Below are 23,115 nucleotides of genomic sequence, written 5' to 3'. Positions count from 1 at the left end.
GCCTTTATAAAGCTGCATTTATTGACTTCACTGAAAATACAGGTTATGTTTTTTTTTTTTTCCTGCAGCAATGTGATAAAGTTCTGTAAATTCAATCGCTTCTATGCTATTTCTTCTGTGTTAATAGACCTGTCTATGAGGCACCTGACCAGGTTGGGGTGGAGTACTGTGGGTTTATGTTGGTCTTTAACTTGATTTAATTACCTCTGGATTGTTACAGACAGCTATGATGCCACAGGCTCATTCCTTGTAGGTGAGATAAGCAGAAGGTGGAACCGAACTCTGTTTTAAATGTCTTACCAGCACTTATCACTGGTCACATTTATGTTATGTGATAAGTAAAATGTTAGTGTAAGAAAAACACTATAGATGGCCAGGACCAGTTGTGATTTGCCTCTCAGGGCTTGGATGGTTCTATTTTCTTCTGCGCTGTATCTCACGTATTATTTTTACCTGGTCCTCCTATCACAGCCCATCCAATATTCAGTTTCTCTTTTTGCTATTAACTTGTGCTTTCTTCCATTAGGTCTCTAACTCGATACATTTTGCCATTTTATATTTAAGGTTTCCTCTTTCAACTCCCATGGAGGCAATGTGCTTTTTCCTTTGACTTCCCGCCTTTAAATTTTTGTGTTGCAACATAATGGACCTTCTGATAGTTAAAACTAAAATAACAACATAACAAAATAGCCTCGTTTTCTAAACAGGCCCTGAGTGTGTGTTTCCCACGCCCTTGTTTGCCCTTCATTTCCTTTGCCTAATTGAGATTTGTAGGCTCAACGCATAGGCACTCTGTCTTTGTTTATGTACACATGGTGCCTAACACTAGTCTTGGATTTAATAAATATTAAATAATAATGACTTCAGAATAATTATGAGTATTGGCATTTACAAAAATCACAGCTGATCAAGGATCCTGCTTTTTTTTTTTTTTCTCAAATGACCTTGTTTGATTTTGACACTCTTGTAGTAGACATCCGTATTATAGCACAGTTGCATTTGCCCTTGAATACTGCTTAGAGACCAGAGCTGGCAATAAATGTAGCTGCTCTCCTTCTGTGGAACACATTTACTAATTCTGCACTGCATACCAGTTTGCTTGTGGATGCAATTTCAGTTGTGTGTAATCATCTTACCATAACTAGGGAAACCCAGATACAATTTTATATAATGCTGCCTTATGCCATTACGACAGAATTATCTCACTGGGTTAACTTTGCCTGTTGGAAATGGAAAGTCTTTTTCTCTTTGAATTATTAACTTGAGAATTTCTGATATCCAGTAGGGGCTTTTAAAATCTATGCATCAAGTACTCCTTAATTGTGTAGTGGCATTTACATTGTCAGATTTTAAAGTGGAGTCTTTAATTTTACCTATTTTCAATCTTAAAAAAAAAAATCTGTGTATCTTACCCAAGCGCCTTTAAATTGGCAGGCTGATTGTGGACTACAGTACCACAGGGCAATTCATAAAAATAAATGCCAAACACCAGGCAACAATAGAAGGAATTGAAGGTGGATCAAAAGTTTAACAATGCATTTCCTTTTAGAAACGTCAGCATCAGCTTTCTCACAATAAGGAAATAAAGAGGGTTGTTTTCTCCCACTAGCACAATATTTTAAATGCAGACAAATCAATGGAAGAAAGTAGTTATGTCAGTATGGAGGATATAATAGTGTAACCGGATAGAACAGTTTTGTCAGCCTGAATATGTTTTGATTTGTATATTTAATTGTATGTGCAAGGCAGAACCAAGGTGATAATATTGTTAAATTAGGAAAAAATGAGTTTCTTTTCTTAGAATCAGCTCCAAAATATCTAAACATCTGTGTGACATTTACATTAGTGTCATCCCTATTCACATGGCAGCATCCTCAAATCTGAATTTTTTACGATTCCTGTAAAATCAAACCTAAGAGTCTGATTCTAATTGTGCTTTAATATGCCTCGTCTAACATGTTTCATGAGCTCTATCCTATGAACACACCTCATCTTTCCCTGGATGTCTGTCATTGTGCTCACCACCAGAGATTCTCTGGAATGCTATTTGCAGATGTATACAGTATTAGTGGAGTATGCTCACTGAGAATGATACGGTGTCTAAGCTACAGCCTTCCACTCTCCTAAGATTCTTACTGACCTGATGTCAGGGGTAGAAGTAACTGTAAAACAATATAAAAAAATGTTTTGAGGGGGAGGGGGAAGTATGTGTGGAATGTCATTAGTAAATTCAACTTCTCTCTGCTCTAAATCTTCCCTTCAAAGGGTTTTAACAACCAGAGAAAATGGTAACCGGAGGAAGCTCTTGTCTTAGCAGAGCAGGGAAACATCCTGGATCTTTTTGATCACCCTCCCCATTCTCCCGGGTAAGGTGAGTAAATTAACCAAGTGCCTGGTATATAGAACAAGCTTCCACAAGGCCAGGGAAGGGATCATGCTTGTCTTATTCACTATTGGTATTCCAAGCATGGAAATCAGCCCCTGGCACATAGCACCCAATAAATATGTACTGAATAATGACGCTCAACATGTATGTGTGTGTGTGTGTGTGTGTACATATGTGTGTGTTTTTTAACAAAATGACTTCTCTTTGTCTATCAATTGGTCAAGAGATAGAGTATATAGTTATACAAATCCCTAGTCTTGTGCCATAGCTGGATTCAAAAGAATTTTAAAAAATTGTTTAACTCACTTTAGGGTGCCCAGGTGGCTCAGTCAGTTAAGCATCTGACTTAGGTTCAGGTCATGATCTAATCGCTTGTGAGTTCGAGCCTCGCATTGGGCTCTGTGCTGACAGCTTGGAGCCTGGAGCCTCCTTCTGATTCTGTGCTTCCCTCTCTCTCTGCTTCTCCCCTGCTTGCTCTCTCTCTCTCTCAAAAACAAATAAACATTATAAAAAATTAAAAAAATATATTTAACTCATCTTAAAAAAATAACTCTTAAACACCTAATCCATATGACATACTGATATATTTAGGCATGTATTAGATTTTACCGTTGGAAAGATAAAAGATTTTTAGGTTACAAGTAGAATGGTATTAAAGCCAGAACTTGAAATGCATTTCTGACTTAAAACCTAGCGCTCTGTCTCTGTCTATCCTCTAGTAACTTTCTAGATAATATGATGGTTGTGGAGATGGAACAAAGGAAGTCTCCTTTTTATACTTCCCTTTATGAGGCAGCATAATAGATGGCTTACTTTGATTATGGTTGGTTGACACAGTTTGGATTAGACTGTTTAGCAAACAGGCAGATTTGTGTGCAGTTCTGTCATCCATGTTATACCTAAACATGCTGTTGGTGCTCAAATGATACTAAGACAGCAATGCATGCCAAGTATCAGATGCCCTAGATGCTGAATGGTGATAAGCACTATTGACATACGTAGATAAGTAGATTATAAATAGTGGGAACATTAACTTTAATTGAGGTTAAATGATAGTGTAGAAGTTGATAGTGAGTTAGTCATTTTGGTGATGGAGAAGACATACTATTATGCCTTACCTGAGGTCATTGGTACACTTCAGTATCACAGTACAGCAGTCAGAAAAAAAAAAGAGCTGGGTTTATATATGGAATTCACAACTTTATGGATGTGAAATCCAGGTGAGGGGTGTTCCTGCCTACTGCCCATACTTTGAAGGGCCCTGCTCTAGCTTCACACCTCTTTATGAGACTAGGATTTCCATACCCTCTGAGCACCCAGGACCCTGGAACTTACTGCCCTGCCTCTCCAGGCTGGATCCTCCAAGGCTGGCCCAGGGCTGGAGGAATCACTGAGGGGTGTCCTCTTGCGAGGTGTATGATGTAGTTTGGATGTGCAGGCTGGGGTGTCCTCATGTGTATGAGTCTTTTTATGGTATGAGATGGAGCTCAGATGGGAAGAAAATGGAGTGTGAGTTCCAGGCTGGGAGCCACTATTTCCTGAAGCACCATGTTCCAGTTAATTTATAGTTTTCAGTATTTTTATTTTTAAAAATTTTTTTTAATTAAAAAAAAAATTTTTATGTTTATTTCTGAGACAGAGAGAGACAGAGCATGAGTGGGAGAGGGGCAGAGAGAGAGGGAGACACAGAATCAGACACAGGTTCCACGCTCTGAGCTGTCAGCACAGAGCCCGATGCGGGGCTCGAACTCACGAACCATGAGATCATGACCTGAGCCAAGGTTGGTTACTTAACCGACTGAGCCACCCAGGCACCCCAGTTTTCAGTATTTTTAAAAGGGTACTTGGATCTCTGTTTGTTAGCTTACCCCAGACCCTTCCAGAGTTAAAGGCAGGCCTGGAACTAGGGCAAGTAAGGTAGCCTATTTTAGTCTCAGTTTCCTCATCTGTAAACAGGATAATAATTGTTCCACTAACCTCAAAGGGTTGGGATGATGAGAATGATATTAAAAATAACGATAATTTGTTGAATGCATATTATGTTTCAAGGACTATACAAGGCACTTTACATGCATTATGTTGAATCCTTACAAATCTTCAGGGCATGCAAGTTTTATCCTCTTTTTATAGAACAGGAAAATAGGCTCAGAGAGGTTTTCTCTCCCCGACTTCCCTCCCCCCATCAGGGACACAACAGAGATAATGTATGTGACAATCTTATATGCATACAAGGTAACGCCATAGTTATTAATTCATTTACATCACTTTGGGGGATATAGCAGCAAACAAAAGGAACAAAACCCACTGACTTCTGAAGCTTACGTTACAGTGGAGAGAGACAATAAAATAAGTAAAATATGTGTTAGATGGTGGTAAAGAAAACAAGGAAGAGAACTAACGCATGTGAAGTTACAGGGAAAATGATGTTTGAATAAAGATATGAAGGGAGAGGGAACAACATTGTAGGTTTGTTTTGTTTTGTTTTGTTTTGTTGGGGAAGCAGGGAGATAATTCAGGTGGCAGAGGGAAGAGCAAATGAAAGGCCACGAGACTGGAGCTTGTTCACTATACAGCATCTTCATGTATTCAGAAACAGCATCTCCATTTCCAGTGTGGCTAGGAAAAAATGAGTTCGGGATAGACTGGTAGGAGATGATGTCAGAGAGATAAGGCGTGGAAGGAACAAGGTCCATGGGTCATCCAGGCCATTGCAAGGACTTTGATTTTTAACTTCACATGAGATGAGGAGCAAAGTTTTCTTTCTTTCTTCTTCCTTCCTTCCTTCCTTCCTTCCTTCCTTCCTCTCTTCTCTTCTCTTTTCTTTTCTTTCTTTCTTTCTTTCTTTCTTTCTTTCTTTCTTTCTTTCTTTTCTTTCTTTCTCTCTTTCTTTCTTTTTCTCTTTCTCTCCATTCCCCTCCCCTCCCCTCTCCTCTCCTCTCCTTTCCTTTCCTCTCCTTTCCTTTCCTTTGCAGAGAAGTGACTTGAGCTAGAGTGAAAAGACTCACTCTGGCTGCTGTGTTCAAAGTACACTTCTGGAGGCAAGGATAGAAAAAAGGGAGATGAGGTTGTTGGTAATCACAAAGTGCAGGCAAAGGGCGATGCTGGCTTGGACAAGGTAGAGGTGGTAGGTAGAGGTTAGATTCCAGATATGGTACTTTGAAGGCTGAGCCGACAAGTTACTGACACTTGTGGTAACAGAAAGGAAGGAGTCAAGAAAGACTCCAAAGGTTTTCACTTGAGCAATGGGAACGATGTACATGGCATTAACTGGAATGAGGAAAACTGTGGGTGGGGCACTACTGGGGCAGGATATCTAGACCCTGGTTTGCACACATTAATTCTTAGATGTCTATTAGACACCAGATGGAGATGTCAGGTATATTTTTTCACCTCACTAGATTTTATTTTTTTCTTCTCTCTTTAAATTTTTTTTTTTAATGTTTATTTATTTTTGAGAGAGAGAAAGAGACAGAGTGTGAGCCAGGGAGGGCAGAGAGAGAGGGAGACACAGACTCTGAAGCAGGCTCCGGGCTCTGAGCTGTCAGCACAGAGCCTGACACGGGGCTCGAACCCACCAACTATGGATCATGACCTGAGCCAAAGTTGGATGCCTAACTGACTGAGCCACCCAGGGACCCCTCTTCTCTTTTTACAGAGCTGTAATAGCATTTATTCATGTTCCTTTGCTTTCAGTGTGGTGGTCTATGTCATTGAGAATTTGATGCTGGGGCTCCACAAAGGGGTGAAAAGATGTGGGGAAGCAGTTTCAGCAAAAGTAATATAAAAGGGTCTAGAGATACAATTTATAGCTCAGATCTGGTTTCACAAGGTTGGGTAGTCCCTTCTCTAGGAAGCCACACAATCTGTTTAATGACAAAAAGGTGACTTGGGGACCCCAAAATGTTTGCCCACAACCGACCCATTCTGTGTGTTTAAAATAAACTAGATGTTAAAAAGTATGTTTGGACATTTGAAAAAAGTTCAATATAGTAGATCATAAAAGTAACAACCCTCCTCTAAGTGTAGCCTCCACACAGACATCAAAACATGAACTTATTGGGAAGGAGGGGGGAGAAGGGCGAGGACGCAGATAAAAATAAAACCGTAGGACCAGAACAGCAGACCTGTCCCTGGTGCTCGGCTGACCTTACACACCTTGACCTGGCTCAGAAAGAGAGAGGAAGAAGTAAATGAAAAAGCAGGAGAGGTGACATCTTAAAAGGCTATGTTATGGTGTCCTCTGCACCACATGAGTCCTATTTGGAAATCTGGGGTCTGGAGAATGAGATTTGCTCTGCCTCGATGCAAAGCCAGATCTGCCAATGTTTCTGATTATGTCACAGACCTTGCCGTCCGGGTCTCTTGCTAATGACTGATCACCTTTAAATCTGGCATGTTTGTGCGTCTGGGGATGGTACTGGATCCAGTGTGAAACTGGCAGTTTTCCATGTCCTTAATCTCCTGGTCATTAAAGTCTCTGAAGGTGGCAGTAAGCACGGAAGGCAGGAGAGGAAAGCTTTCCCTGCAGCAAGCTACAAATAAGCAAAATAAAAACCTTAGAGGATTTATCGCCTCTGGAGCCAAACCCTGGGTTCAAAATGAATGCCCACTACAGCCCATGCCTGCGGGCCAGACTTCTGCTCCGGGTCAACTTTCAGCCCCCTCGGCCTCGGCGTGGCGCCATGAGTCTGAGAGGGGCGACTGGACTATGCAGTGTCTCCCAGGAACCGGGTGGGATGTGGGTACGCGGCACGGCGTGAGACAGGGAAGGGGTGGGGAGAGGAGAGCCCTACGCTTGCACCCGGGCACCGGGACTCGCGTCGCCCCCTCGGGGCCAGGTGGTGCGGGACTCCAGCCAGCTCAGCCGAGGGCGCTGCGACCCTCTGGCGGCCCGAGCGCCGGCCTCACCTGGCGGCGACCGAAGGTGCTGCTCCGGGGGGAGGGCGCGGCCGACGGGCGGGCGCAGGGAGCGCGAGGAGGAGGGACCGAGCGCGACGGGGACGCTCCGCCCCCCGATGATGCGGCGCCAGCCGACTCGCCTCCGCCTTGTCACTCACTCCTCACCATGGTTGCAGCACAAAGCAACAAGCCCCGGAGGCCGCTTCCTCCCTGAGGAGCGGCTCCGGCGGCCGGAGAAGGCGCAGGAGGAGGAAGAGGCGGAGGAAGCGGAGGGGGAGTCGCCGCTTCCCAAATACTCTCTCCGAGGGGGCTGTGCGCGGCTCTCGGCTCCTGGCCCTCCGCCCTCGGACGCCCGCCGCCGGGAGTCCGGACCTGGGCTGCCCGCGGCCCCCTCTTCCCCCTCCCCCGCCCCGCGCAGACCGGGAACAAAGTTGCCGAGAGCGACTGGGCCGGAGGTCTGCAGCCCCGGCCGGGTGCTCTGGCCGCGGCGGCGCCGGCGCCGGGGCAGCTCCGCTCCGGGCGCGCTGATGGGGGGAGGCGGTGGCGGCGGAGCCCACGGCGGCGGCCCGAGCAGCAGAGGCGGCGGCGGCGGCGGCGGCGGGGCGGCCCGAGGGGATGCAGCAGCAGTCGGGAGGGACGGCCGAGCCCAATAGACGGAGACTAGGAGCGGTGGCGGCGGCGATCGGGCTTCGCAGCGCCCGGACCTGAGCCAGTCGTCCCGACGGCGGCTGCGGCGCCCAAGTGCCGGAGGACTGGGGACGCGGGAGATCCGAGTGCTTCGCGGAGACTCCCGGGCGGCGGCGTGAGCCCCTGAGAGGAGGGGGCGACCCTCCGCGCCGGAGGGGAGAGGAGGCCCCGTCTGCCTGCAGCCTTCCCCTTCTTTACTGTCGCTTGTACCTCCCTAAAAATAACTCAGGCCCGCCGGGGCCAGGAGGAGACGCCACTGTCCCCGGAGTGGAGCCGGGGGAGGCGTGTCGAGCCAGGCCCGGAGGGAGCCGGGCGCGCCAGGAAGCCTTTCCCGGCTGAGCGGCGAGGAAGAAGAGGAGGAGGAAGGGGAGTTCCCGGTCGCGGAGCGCCCGCAGGGACCCTCCGGGCCGCGGGGCTCGGGAGCTGCGCGCTGCCCGCCCCCTTCGCGCGGCCTCGCTCTCCCGCCGGGTCTCCTGAGCGCCTGTCCCGCGCTCCGGGCCGCCGGGCCCAGCGGAGCCGCCCCCCCGTAGGCCCCGCCGCCGCCGCGGTTTGGCTTATTAGCCGCCGGCGGGCGGGCAGGCGGGCGGAGCGCGCAGGGCGGAGGCAGCGGCTGCGCTGGGCCGGGAGGAGGCCGACGAGGGTGCGGAGCGGCCCCGGCCGGGCCCACGGGGGGAGATGGCGTCCTACGTGGATAACAGCTTCCGCCAAGCGGTGATGAAGAACCCCGCCGAGAGGACCCCCCAGGTGAGACTCGCCGGGACTTGGCTGGATTTGTGCCTCTCAGGCTGCGCCCTTTCCCGTTCCAGTCTCCCCTTCCTGACACGGTTGGCCCCGCGCACCCCACTTCTCGCATTAGGACCCCTAACTTCCCATGGCATTTCATTTCTATCTTTTTCCCCTGGTCGTCCTGGGTTTATTTTTCCCTCTCCTCGATATTCTCCTTTTCTCTGCCCTCCCCATTACTGACCTTCCCCCTACGTTTGCTAGGCGGAGGAGGGAATTCTCCAATTAGCTTCTCCTCTTCCCAGTGGTACACTAGGGCTTCTGAGTCTCGGGGGGAGGGGGGACTCACCTCCCCGTGGCCAGCTACTCCCGCCGCCGTGGCTGCAGGCCCCTTTCCTTCCCAGGCTTGTGGCCCCCTTTACCTTTAGAGTTCTGTGGTGTTTGGAAAGGTATAGGAAGGAAACTTGTATGGCTCTGCGAAAGACTAATCCGTGTTGACCTTCTAAAGTAAAACATTGGGATGTTTGTGTATTTAGTATTTTGCTTCTTTGAGAAAGGGATGCTGCTTTCCAGTGCAGGGGAAGAAAAGTTGATTAGCTAGCTTAGTGCCTTTGGTTTAAATTGCGGGCATAACTGCAGAGCAGGCATATTCAGATACACCCCTGGAAAGGGCACCCTGCGGATTCTTTTGGTGTTGCACAACCTTGTCAGAATTAGATAAGTTTGTTAACCTTTATACGTTCGTTTACCATCGGGCTTATTTTTCCTTTTTCTTTAAGTGGAGTTGTTGCTGATGGTGTCGGATTTGGTCGCTTCAAGTTGGACTAGAGAGGGGGAAATTGTATAAAAATGTGGTGGTTAGATTTTTTTTTTTTTTTTTTTTTTTTTTTTTTTTTTTGCTTTTAGTTGCTGACTGGCTAATGACGCATATTCCTAAGCATTGGGATGGTAACTACAGGGGATCCTGCTGCCAACCCTCTTGTCAAATAAGCCCTTCTGATCCTTGGGACCATCAGACATTTAGGATCTGATGCCTGAAAGAGTTGCTTCGCTGGTTAGGTGTTGGACGCCATCTGTTCATACCCAAATGCTCTCCTTCTCTGATGTTGATTATTATTATTTAATGTGGGGAGAACAGAATAAAATAGAATCTTTCACTGGCTGCCATTGGACAAGGCCCAAGAATGGCACCTGGTACCGTTTCTGATTTTTCATTTTTCCTGATGGAGCCATCACATCTGGGGGATCATAGATCACACATATTTACTAAAAGAGTGGAAGATGTGTGATAAGTTTACGAGAATATTCATTTCACTGTGTCTCCGGAAAGTTCCAATTCTAAAGGATTATTTTATCAAAACCAAGCAGTGTCCTGCTTTGATCTTGTCCCTCCCTGGGTGTTGCACTGCCTCCCATGTGCCTTCCTCCTCTACTGTTTGTTTTAAAATTGTCAATTGAACCAGTCTTCTGCATGTGAAAATGCATGTTGTGTGACGGAAAAGCAAATTTCAGTGAGATATGTCAATTCCTTTCAGTGTTTGAAGTGCCAAATGAAATCATACAAGTTGAGAATATTACAACCCAGCAAGGCAAGTTGAGAATATTAGAACCTAGAAAGGCAGGTCAGAAAATGATGTCATAGGCCTTTAGTGGAAATTAGACGGTGGGGGGTGGGGAGAGTTGTGCCTTTAGTTGATTAATTAGAATAGCAATGACTTAAAACCTATCAGTTGGGGTGGGCGGGGGGCACCAAAGAAGACTGGAAGAGACAAAACCTCCACTGTGAAAGCATGTGGATTGTGCCAAATAAATGAACTGTTAAACTTTCCTCTTCTTGTGCCAGTTGTGTAGAATAGAGTAAAAACTGACCTAGCATAGAACTTGGCCTGATTCAGAAGTGGGCCAGTTACTACTAACACTGCAAGATGAAAGCTTCATTGATAATCTGAAAGCACGTTTCCCTCCACCAAACCTTCATAGGAAAAGTAAACACAGAGAAAGCTATCAAACATTTTGAACATTGTTAAGTATCAGCCGTATTAACTTTGATGTTCATTTGGTTATTACTAACACAAACGTCATGTTTGCTTATTATTGTGTTAAAGAGAAAGTAGCTTGAAATGTGAATGTTTTCCCATCCTTACCTGGCTTGTCAAAAATAATCTTGTAAAAGTTTGATATGTGCCCAAAAGTAAAAAACATGTTTTGGTAGAAGGTGCTTTTTATATTGAGTGCTTTGTTAAGGACCGGAAGTTATTTTGTACTATTTTCTCATTCATGCTTGAGAGTTAGACTTTTGTAATATGAAGAAAACAAATGTATTAAATAAACTTGGTATCATGAAAAGAAGGATGTGAATTAGGAAAGTTTTGCTGTCATGCTTCCTTCTGTTTTTCGGGATAGACTTGATAAAGGAGTTCATATGATTCTCGTTACAGGCAAAAGGAAGATGCTATGAAATAATAGAGGAAATACATAATTTTTTTGTTGTTAAATTCAGGTTTTGTTTTGTTTTAAACCCCACTATCCCAGTTTCTCTCTCAAACTCTTGAAGGCATAGCTTTGTATTTGGGTCAATCAGTTGCCTACAAGTTAATAGTGATGTTACTAACGTAACCTAAGATGTTAACTAGAAGAGAATTTGGGGGTGGGGAGAATCCCAGTACAAACATAGAGACTGCAAATTAGGGAGCTTTTCATGCACACCTGAAAAATAGGAACCTATTTAGCCACATCATTAGAGAGGCAGAATGGTAAGGTGAAAAAAAAAAAGCCACCTGAATTTTTAGCCAAATCATGCATAGATTTAAGAGTCTGTCACTCTTTCATCTGATATTCTGAGAGGATGAAAAAATCTTTGATCCAGTGTGTGTCCCACATTATGTGTCTGGAAACCTGGCTAAATTTTAGTCAGTGGGGCACTGTATTCTAAATAACCCCTTGAAAATAATGTACACTAAATGTTCTATTGATATTTTTCAGGGCACCTCTGTTGAAAAACAGGACTCTTAAGTAATTGCTTTATTAAACTATTTGGGTTTATGCTTTAATCATTTAAATGAGAAGCTTGGTCACCAAAGCAATTTAGTAAAGTAAAAGATGTAAATAAATTGCAAGCAGCTTTATCCCCCAAGGCTTTAAACAATAAAATGCTTTTTCTAAACCATTTTATTAACTTGTTGAGTTCAGACCCTTTGTAGTTGCTTCTGTAGTGTTTATATGCATGTTTTTAGTTTTTCAGGTGAAACATCTATTGCCTTATTGTTTTCTTTCAAGATCTAATTTAGTGTGTTTTTAGGTAGTTATAAAAGTAATTTTTTAAAATGGTATATGTAAAACAGCCACATCTCATTTCTTCCTAGTTAATAATATTACTTTGTCCTCACTATTGAAATTTTTTGGGCTCTTGCACCTTTCGATTTAGATGTTAACTCATGAATTTTTCAGCTGAGAGTTCATAACAGTGTTAAGACTTAATTCTTTGCAAATCACTTAGTCATAATGAGAGGGCTGAAAAAATACCTTTTGCCCAGAGAACTTTAAATTATGAGAATCTGCACAAAAGAATATCTCTGGTAAATATTTAACTTTTAAATCTAGTGGGAAGAATTGTGTTTATTACAGTTACATTTTCCATTTGAGGTTCTTTTTATCATTGTTTATGAGCAGTTTCATATTTTCATTTGATAACTTACACTTTGATTATATTTTAGCTCATTTCAGGGCTCTAGTAATAAATATTTGGTTCTTATGTAGTTTTTGTTCAAAAAACACAACTAAATGATTTTTGTGCAATTAAAAAAATTTTTTTTAACGTTTACTTATTTTTGAGAGATAGAGACAGCACGAGTGGGGAAGGGGCAGAGAGAGAGGGAGACACAGAATCTGAAGCAGGCTCCAGGTCTGAGCTGTCAGCACAGAGCCCCACGCGGGACTCCAACTCACAGAGATCATGACCTGAGCTGAAGTTAGACGCTTAACCGACCGAGCCACTCAGGTGCCCTGACTTTTGTGCAATTTTGAAAAGCATGTTTCACTAAGTAATGCGTGCTTGGCCATAAGCATTTACCTTTTCTAACAATGATATTTGAATTTGTAGGTTAAAAAATATACACATTTTTAACTGAAATACTAATTTCGGACTGTATTAGCATGTGACTTTGAACAGGTGAGTACTTAAATTTCTGGTAAAAATTAACATTCTTTTGTAATATTAGTAGAAACTTAGTTGCCTTCATATAAGCTTTTAAACATTTAGTAATAGTTCCATAATTAGCTTTGCATATCTTGGCTGAGGTTCAAAATGAATGTCTCCAACTGCATTGCTGTACGTGGACTGGTTTAATGTAGTTCTTCTCAGACCCTGGGCTTTAACAGAACAGTTACAAAAAATAATAATAAAATAAAACTAAGAAAAGCAAGAGGGCTACTCAGTTACTAACTTGTTTCATTTTTTCCCTTCAAGAAAGGATGTAAAACAACAAAATAAGCCATAACCTTCTATTATCATTTTATTAAAGGTCTTGCCCTTTAATAAGAAAGGGAGGATGCACTATCATCCCAAAGCTTAGTTCTTGAAATCAAAAATTCTTTGATTCATAAGAAAACCACCTATTTGTGGTTTTACGGTTTTTAATATTTCTGTGGGTGTGAAAACAACTTTAGGTGGATTTTGTGGGGACTTAAATGATAACATGAGGTCTACCTTTGGTGATATTTGAAATTCAAGTCACATACAGTAACAGTGGGATATAAATTGACTATCTGAAGTAAGGATATAAAAACCTTTTAAAAACACAGACTGTGCTTCTTATTTGAAAACTTGTTTTTTAGTTACTTATTTTGTAAAATAAGTTTTATAGGTAAGGAAGAATTGTAATTACCTGAAGTAACTTTGATCTAGACTAGAAAGATAAGGAAATGTGGTGATAGTTCTTTGATATCTGAATTTTATGAGCCATTCCCTCTCCTCACCCTGTTTTTGGCACCAGACAATTCTCTCATCTGTAAATGAGGATAATAGCTTCCTGAGGTTGTTTTGTGGATTAAGTGAAAGAAAATACACTTACTGTTTAGTGCAATATCTAATAGTAGTTATCATTATAGCACATTAAAAAAATTTTTTTTTTAATGTTTATTTTTGAGAGAGGTAGAGACAGAGCATGAGTGGGGAGGGACAGAGAGGGAGGGAGACACAGAGTCCAAAGCAGGCTCCAGGCTCTGAGCTGTCAGCACAGAGCCTGGGAGGCTCCAACTGTGAGATCATGACCTGAGCTGAAGTCGGAAGCTTAACCAACTGAGCCACTCAGGCGCCCCTCATCGTAGAACATTTTAATGAGATACTTTTTACCAGACCTTGGGAATTCAAAGATGAAATGAGACATCTGGCCCTCAGGTAACTCACCAGTGTATTGTATCTTTTAAGTAGGATGTGATTCATTAGTGCCGTAGCAGATGTCCTATGCCAAAACTGAAGAGGCTGTGGGCTCTCTGGGTGAGATGTCCTGTGCTAACACTGAAGAGGCTGTGAACTTTTTAGACAACCATGTAGTGAGTCTTAGGGTAGTAGGAATTTACCAGTCGGTGGACTAGAGGGCATGCAGGCTATTCCAGACTGACCTGCTGTCATACAAGTAGCACACGTGGTTGTAAGAAAATACGTGTAGGCCTTTGTTCCCTGTGCTTGGAGCCACGGGAGTGAATAGGAGGTGGGGAGTTATTTCACTGGAGTGTAGATGGTTGTGGTTGGAAGGAGAGGAGAGGAGACCAAGAATTTTGTTAAAGGCTGATGTCTGTTCTTCAGGCTTGAGGTGGTTGGGAGCTTGATTTACATGGTGGAGATAGAGTAGAATTATTGCAGTAGTCGGATTTGTTGGACAGGCTGGCTGAATGAATGTGTGCACATTTATATCAGCTACTAATTGTATGAAACGATGTGTACATGATGCTAGTTAAGCCTAATCACGGCAAATGGTACTGATCAACATTTCCTAATTCATTGGAAAAATTTCTAAGTTGCTAAATTTTTTTATTAATAAAAATTTTTTTAACTTATACTTTTTTTCCCCCTTAAACTTTGATATCTTCTACATTTTGGAATCTAAGAAAATTTTTTTTGTTTATTTTATTTATTTTGAGAGAGAGAAAGAGAGCAAGTGGGGAGGGGCACAGAGTGAGGGGGAGACAGAATCCCAAGCAGGCTCTGTGCTGTCAGGGCAGAGCTGACATGGTGCTCGAACCCACGAAGTGTGAGATGACCTGAGCCAAAGTCAAGAATCAGACGCTTAACCAACTGAGCCACCCAGGTGCCCCTCTACCTTCTGGAATCTAATGTAAAATATCTGATTTATCATATGCTGAATAGGTTAGTATTTCTTAATTTGTAATGATGTGGTTTTTAAGCATTCTGTCCTTTGGAAGAGATTAATATCTCAATTTAAGAAGGAAAAATGGATTTATTTATATAAAAATGCACCATTGACTTATGATGGCACAAGGTAATGATTGTAGTAAGTGTTTGAGAACAGTTCCTTACTCCCCATACCATTTTTGTTTCAATAGGTTGATGTTGATAAGTTAGGTAGGAGAAGCCAGTTGTAGTACATATTGTTGTTCTTTTGTAGCATTGTCAGAGATTGAGTTAGTCAAAATATGTATAGTAGTTATAATGTCAGCCTTTGTGTGGAGAAAAACAAGCTGATTGCTACTTTATTTAGGCTGTTAGGATTTTGTCTTTTCAGGAAAAAAAAAAAATAAAACCCTCTGGTCTCACATGCTAATTAACCACTACTTTACTGAACTGATTACCTTATGTGTTTCTTGTTGTACTCAGGTGTTTCCTTTTCTCCTTCAGTTTGTGAAAGGGTTACCTTTGTGGTCCTGGTGGGCTTAGTTTTTGTGGGGTGGGAAGTTTAGTTCTTGCATTTTATTTTATTTTATTTATTTTTCTTTTCTTTTTTCAACGTTTTATTTATTTTTGGGACAGAGAGAGACAGAGCATGAACGGGGGAGGGGCAGAGAGAGAGGGAGACACAGAATCGGAAACAGGCTCCAGGCTCTGAGCCATCAGCCCAGAGCCTGACGCGGGGCTCGAACTCCCGGACCGCGAGATTGTGACCTGGCTGAAGTCGGACGCTTAACCGACTGCGCCACCCAGGCGCCCCAGTTCTTGCATTTTAAATTGTCTTGGCTCCACAATTTCTGTGCTTTCACATCCTTAATCATAAAAAGTGTTTTGGAGGAGTTGGCATTTGTGACTTGAAGGGGAACTTTGTTTCGTCATTGGAACTAAACCCTCTTTTTTCTTGCTGTAGTTTCTCATTGCTTGTCTTCTTGCAAGTTGAAAATCATAAATTGTGGGTGTTTAGGATTTCTCAAGTACCTTAATATGAGCTAAATGAATTGAAATAAAAATGTATATTTTGATCCTATTAACAGTTGGTAGTTTAGTTGACAAACCAACACTCACCATAATAATTGGCCCTTAGCACTTTCCTGTTCTTCTCTAGCTCATGGTATTTGCTGCCACCCAACATAAAAGCTACTAAGAAGAGATGAAACCCTAAAGAAGAATTAGCCATTAGCTGGTTATTCTGAAGAGACCTGGTAGTAACTTTCTGAGAAGCTACCTAGCAATCAGTGGATCTGAAGGGTTGAGGCACACTGATGATTATCTGATTTCTCCTGAGTATTCACTCAAGTAAAAACTCATTATCTTTTTTTTAAACTTGGTAGTTTCAGATAATTGATTCACATGTAGTTGTAAGAAATAATGCAGAGATCATGTGAACCCTTTACCCAATTTTCCCCATTAACAGCCTTTTGTGCAACTAGAATATCACAACCAAGATATTGGCATTTGTACAGTCTAGATACGGAACAATCCATCACCATAAGAATTCCTCCTGTTGCCCTTGTGTAGACACAATCATTCCCTGACCCTGCCTCTGTCAAGGACTAATCTGTTCTCCATTGGTAAAATTTTGTCATTTCAAAAGTGTTAAATACATGGAATCATACAATATTTGACCTTTGGGATTGGCTTTTTTTCACTCAGCATAATGAAAGCTTATTACCTTTTGGCTAAAATGAATTTCTACTATTGTCATTGAGTGGTTTGAGTTGTGTTCCTGAAATACCAAGGGAGTGGGAGTTAAAGTGGATTTAAATAGTGACAATGATGAGAAAATTCCATGTTAATATGTATAAAATAATAACCAAAGACTATAAGGTCTTGAATGAGCAAGAGTTGTGATGGTATAACACATTGGGATATTTCAATACATATAATTTCTTCCCATAAAATTTTTTTTGGGGGGGGGTCATAATGGAAGTGGTAAATCTAACCATGGCTATCAATGATCCCTCATTAAACAAAACAGACAAAACAACAGACCCTTGATCATCCCTAACTGAAGTGACATTTTTACAATTCAGAAGAAAGTCTAATGAATGTATTTACAAAGGAGTCCCAGTGGTCAGTTTGAACAACAAAACAGAGTTATAACTTCTGAGGGAAAAATATCCATGAGCTCATACCAATATAAGTAAATAATTGAATAAATAGATAAGTGGGGGAGAAGAGATTGCTCTTTGTTACTGTAGAATTCCAATTAAAAAAAGTATTCAGAAAGAATGATGGAAATAGAAAATCACAAGTAGACAAACATCATAATAATTGTTGTAAGCAAGAATCCTCAGTTGATGTCAAAATTAGTGGGTGAAAATATGATGAGAGATATATATCGGATATTGTCAGAATATTTGCATAGTCTCAAATTATCTCCCCAAGATTAATTAATTGAAAGAGGAAATCAGGGGCTCCTGGGTGGCTCAGTCAGTTAAGCGTTCGACTTTGGCTCAAGTCATAATCTCATGGTTTGTGGGTTCAAGCCCTGCATCAGGCTTTGTGCTGACAGCTCAGAGCCTGGAGCCTCCTTCGGATTCTGTGTCTCCCTCTCTCTCTGCTTCTGTCCCCCTCACGCTCTGTGTCTCTCACTGTCTCTCAAAAATAAGTAAACATTAAAAAAAAATTTTAAAAACCAAAAAGCAAAAGGAGAAATCAGTGCTTTTATAGTGAGGAAAACTGGTAGACACTAAGTGAACCAGGTTAATCAAAGTTATATCACCAGTGCGAAGTAACAAAACTCAACTGAGTAAATTTAAGGATCTAATTGGCTTTATTGAATGGTTCTTGAACCAGGCAGCATCCCATCTAGCAAACAGGAAGGAGCTCCCAAAAGATGTAGAAAATAGAAGGCAGAAGAGAGAAGGGATAATGAAAGCAGATTACTTCATCTTCCTCTGGAGGATGGAAAGGATCTATGTGGCAAGCTACCTCATTGGTGTTGACCAGTTAAGACTAATTATTAAGTCTTGGTTTGGTTACATGGGTTTAGTGCAAGTGACTCCACTTTGGGCCTGTTGTTTCTTTTTAACCCCAGTAATAATAAGACATATCATCCAACCTTATGCTACATTGAGAAGGGTACGTTTGTGATAGTACTCTTACTAAAAATACTTCAACCTAAATGTCAGAAAATATCAGGCAAACTCAAATTTTAGGACATTCTACAAAGTAACTGTACAGTGCTCAAAAGCGTCCAGAAATGCTGAAGAATTGTTACGGATTGAGTCTAAGGAAATGTGGTAACTAAATGAGTTGTGAGATTCTGGATTAGATTCTGGACCAGGAAAAAAAAAAAATGGTACTAGGAAAGTTGGTGAAATTTTATCAGTTAGATAATTTTACTATGGTTATTTTATTTGTTAAATTATGGGAAGCTAGATGAATTCATAGGATCTCTGAACTGTTTTTGTCTGACTTTTTTATTCTAAAGTTATTTCAAAATTAAGTTAAAAAAAGGCATAGCTTTTGGAGTTTTATTGTGACTCTGATAAGGGGCCTCAAATTAAGATACTTTGAAAAATCATCTTTTTCCTGATTAATGACTTAATCTAATTGAAGAGCCTAGTCCTTTCTAGCTAAATATTTTGTATGCTTTGGACCATTAATGATGTGGATGAAGCAATATATTAGTTGGAAGAAATTTAAAGTGCACATACACACTAACGGATAAGTGGACAAGAAGAGCTGAAATAAGTTTTTAACTGTTCACCTTTATTCCTATCTGAATCTTGTAGATATTCACAAAATGCCATATATTTTACCAGTTTTGAATGTTTCATAATCCTGCATTTTAGTGACTCTGTACATTTAGTATAAGAAAAAACGTAGGAAATAAAATATTCCATGTACATTAAGTACAATAGAAAAGAAATTGTGGTAGTAGCTTAAGGAAATGAGTCTAGGTGAAATTAAGGTTGTAGATTCTCTCCTTTCTCTTTTCCTTTCCTGTGAATGTAAAAATTATCTAAATTATTACTTTTGGTGGGCATGAGGGGGTGGAGCGAAGGAAGAGGCAAGGGTGTATTTAAGATGGTCAGAGGCACTATTACTACTATGGAGGTGATAATACTATCTAAGCTGAATGTGGTCTGTACTCTCAGTACTTTTTAGGACTTTTTGTATTAGAATAAAAAAAAGGAATTTCTTTTAAATCCGTTCAAAGTAGAAATATCTTTACAAAAAATTTTTTTTATTCATATGTACACCTTTGTATTTCAGTTATAAAGCCAACTTCTGCCATCCATCCCCTTTCCCAGCCCTCTTCTCCTTCAATTAGCCACTTACTTTTCCTATTTATTGTGGTAAATACTGGAGAATGCATGCTGTATTTGTATATTAAGTACTTTTTTTTTTTCTTCTGAAAAAAACTGGCACTGGAAGATTGGATTAAAAATATAGCACCTAATATTTGAGATAACTACAAGTAAATTATAAGTCTGAAATTATTTACTATTTTTAATTATAAAGATATAAACCACTTAGTTTCTGTATTTTAAGAGTTTTTATGTTTGATGTTTTCAGTAATAAATTACGTTTGAGGGCACAAGTGAAAAAGAAGAGTTGGCCAGGCTTTAAAGTAACTAAAGTCTTCAAAATAAAAAATGTGAAAAAATGTAGGTGTAGGCGAAACCTATTTATTTTAACATTCATTGAGTTCTGTATATATAACTGTATTATTCAAGCTATGATATGTTACGCAGTCTTGCAAACTCTTGTTTCTTTTAAGCTCACTCAAATTTATTAGAAAATACGTGGTGAAGTTAGAAATATTTGGCCATCTCAGTTACATTACTTACTGTATTAAGAAACTGCTTCATCAAATGTGTACATTTCCAAACAACCAGAGAGGAGTTTTAAAAAGTTAAGAGTTTAAAATAATGAAATGCAGTAGCATAAAAAGCCAAGAATTGAGGTAAGGAGAATTTGACTGCCTTTCAGTTTTGTTCCTAATCTCCATTCATGTAGAGCTGGAAGAAATTGAGGAGCAAACTTGAGGGGGCAAATTTCACCTGCACACCTGTCCCTTGTCTTTCTATTTAGGAGACCACAAACTTCTTTTAGAGGCAGACAATGTAGGACCCAAAAGTTCGTTCCAGCATGAATCTCCAAATCCAATGATTGGGATGAATGGGAATTCCTATCTTGATTCCATTTTCTTTGGTATGGTTTAAATCTGTATCACACAGAGAAAACTCTGTGTGGGAGGTAACATGGTAAAGTCATTTTTCTTTAGAAGTCCTTGTTCCCACTTTATGTATTCTGGGCTGGCTATTTTCCTTTGTACTTATACATTTATATCTTTAACTGTATTCACAGAATAGTTGTTCTGAGTTCAGTTAGTGTTATTTCCTTCATGTGACCTAGTCCTTATGTATGATCTTGGATTTTGATGTCAAACTCCTTTGTGGTCCGGGGCTGGTTACCTAACTTTAATGGGTTTCAGACCTTTGGATTTAATGGACTATTAAAATTTCATAAAACACTGGGGCACTGACATTGATTTGTCACTTATTTTGCCAGCTAAGCATGTTAAAATGAATGTAAACTTGTTCTCTACTATTCCTATTTCATAAAAGAAAGGACATTTTGATGTAAAAATAGAAAATCACAGAATAAATTAATTTAGCTTTGTTTTATTATGTTACGGTTTTGTCAAGGATTGATGAAAGTTTTACCTTCATCAAGGATTGATGGGTGTGTATGGTAATATTACCTCATATTGTGAAGATTAAATGTGTTCATGTATATTAAAGTTCTTTGACAGTCTCTGGCATAAATAATTTAATGAATAGTTAATAGTTAACAGTTTAATACTTTAATGTTTGTTATTATTATTTTTCAATTAATTGGTATTCATTTACAATCCGATCTTTTCCCCTCAGATAATCTTTCTTTTTTTTTTCTTAATGTTTATTTATTATTGAGAGAGGGAGTGTGCGCAAGCGAGGGAGGGGCAGAGAGAGAAGGAGACAGAGGATTTGAAGCAGGCTCTGCACTCAATGCAGAGCCCAATGCAGGGCTCGAACCCACAAACCCTGAGACCATGACCTGAGCTGAAGTCGGATGCTTAACTGACTGAACCATAAGCCCCTCTCTTACATAATTTTCATCATTAGTGTGCCTTATAGCTAATTCACCAAAGTGATTTGTTAGATGAGTCAATTTCATAGGCTTGATTCATAGCATAAATTGTGTTTGGATTGCATCAGTCTACAGGTAACCAAAAACTATACACATAGGCTTAGTTATGGTCTTATTTTTCTCACACAACAAGAAATCTAAAGGTAGGTAGTGTAGGATTGGTGTAGATGCTCAGAGATGTCATTAAGGAAACTAGCTCAGTCTCCTACCAAATCCTAGTCAGTGATTTTGGTTTTAGTCACAAGATGACAGCTGCCCCACCAAGCAGAAGAGAAGGGAGAATGTTTTCTTGGTAAGAGCTCATCTTTTATTTGGAAGGAAAGCCCTTTCAAGGTACTTATCATTGGCCAGAGCTGTGTCACATGCCTACTACTAGTAGCAAAGGAGGCTGGGAATTCAAGTATTTTGCTTTCCAGCCTCCATATTACAGAAAGGCAGGAAAGAAAGAGATTAAGATGAATGAGTGCTGTGAGCTGATAGTATTTGTCCAATTTACTTTGTGTAGGAAACAGATGATTGTAATAAGTTTATGCAGTAATTCTCTGGAGATCTCTTTGAAAATCTTACTGGATTATACAGCTACATTATTATAGTTACAGTTATGGAATCATACAGATATGTAACTGCTTGGTTCACTTATTAGGTATATGGTTATTAATTTTCTGAACAGCAATCTCTTTTTTGAAAATAGAGATAAAAAATACCAGTGGGGTGAACCTTATATGTAAATATAAATACATAAAGTTTTTGATATTTATTGAATATCAATGCCACTTTTAAATGTAATCATTTCTATGTGGTAACTGTTGATTTACACATTGATTTAAAGTTATGGGGCGCCTGGGTGGCTCAGTCGGTTGAGCGTCCGACTTCAGCTCAGGTCACGATCTCGCGGTCCGCGAGTTCGAGCCCCGCGTCAGGCTCTGGGCTGATGGCTCAGAGCCTGGAGCCTGCTTCCGATTCTGTGTCTCCCTCTCTCTCTGCCCCTCCCCCATTCATGCTGTGTCTCTCTCTGTCTCAAAAATAAATAAACGTTAAAAAAAAAATTAAAGTTAAATGTAGGCTTACATTTCTCTCTTTTTTAAAATGTTTATTTATTTTTGAGAGAGAGAGAGAGTGAGTGAGGGAGAGACAGAGAGGGAACAGAGGATCCAGAGGCTCTGTGCTGTCAGCGGAGAGCCTGATATGGGGCTCGAACTCGCGAACTGTGAGATCATGACCTGAATCAAAGTCAGATGCTTAACCAACTGAGCCATCCAGGCACCTCTAGGCTTATATTTCTAAATTAGTTACTCTTGTTTCAAATTTACTCCATTTTTAAAATTTCAGAAATTTTCCTTTTTTAATGTGCTCCATTTGTGTGTCTTATATTACTATGTGTAGTAATACTTTGTTATTTTTCTGTGACTTTAAGGCTACAATTGTCATTCCTCCCAGAAGTTGAGTCATCACTTTATACATACATATACATTTGTATACAAAACATTTGTGAAAGATAGCTGTTTAGTTTTCTGTACTTTGTTGAGTCCATACGTCTGTCATAAACATGTCTTTAAGAAAAATGGTTTGACATTGAATGTTACACAAGACTAGTTTTGACACTAAAACTTCAAGTATGCAAGGTGTCCTGCCTTAGTGCAATTGTGTTTAGTTATGGGCTTTTTATGGTAGCATTCAAGATTTATGTAGATAAATGGTGCTTATGTGTAGTGAGGTCAGTTAAACAATTTGCTATCAGGAGCTAATGACTAGAAATGTTATTGGAAAGAGTCGTGGTTATTTGTCATTTAAAAATAGTGTGTGTTTTCATAAGTTACTTGTTTGAGGTGGGTGAGGTGGAGTGTAATGTCTGAAATTGGAGTCTGAGTTA

The 23,115-nt window shown here is 40.7% G+C and overlaps 1 protein-coding gene across 8 annotated transcripts in view; it reads left to right on the top strand.

Moving 5' to 3' along the window:
• The first annotated feature begins 8,613 nt into the window (after nt 1–8,613).
• The window catches only part of RAPGEF2 (Rap guanine nucleotide exchange factor 2), a 247,548-nt gene continuing 233,046 nt past the window's right edge, over nt 8,614–23,115 (top strand). For all 8 annotated transcript variants that reach the window (XM_043566367.1, XM_043566399.1, XM_043566348.1 and 5 more), the window contains exon 1: nt 8,614–8,716. In XM_043566367.1, coding sequence (XP_043422302.1) covers nt 8,648–8,716 — 69 coding nt within the window. In that variant the 5' untranslated portion in view covers nt 8,614–8,647. The remainder of the gene's footprint in view (nt 8,717–23,115) is intronic.

The sequence above is a fragment of the Prionailurus bengalensis genome, chromosome B1, assembly GCF_016509475.1.
Source record: "Prionailurus bengalensis isolate Pbe53 chromosome B1, Fcat_Pben_1.1_paternal_pri, whole genome shotgun sequence".
Lineage (NCBI taxonomy): Eukaryota > Metazoa > Chordata > Mammalia > Carnivora > Felidae > Prionailurus > Prionailurus bengalensis.
Note: the sequence above shows the minus strand (reverse complement) of the source record. Positions and strands in the feature narration are given on the sequence as shown.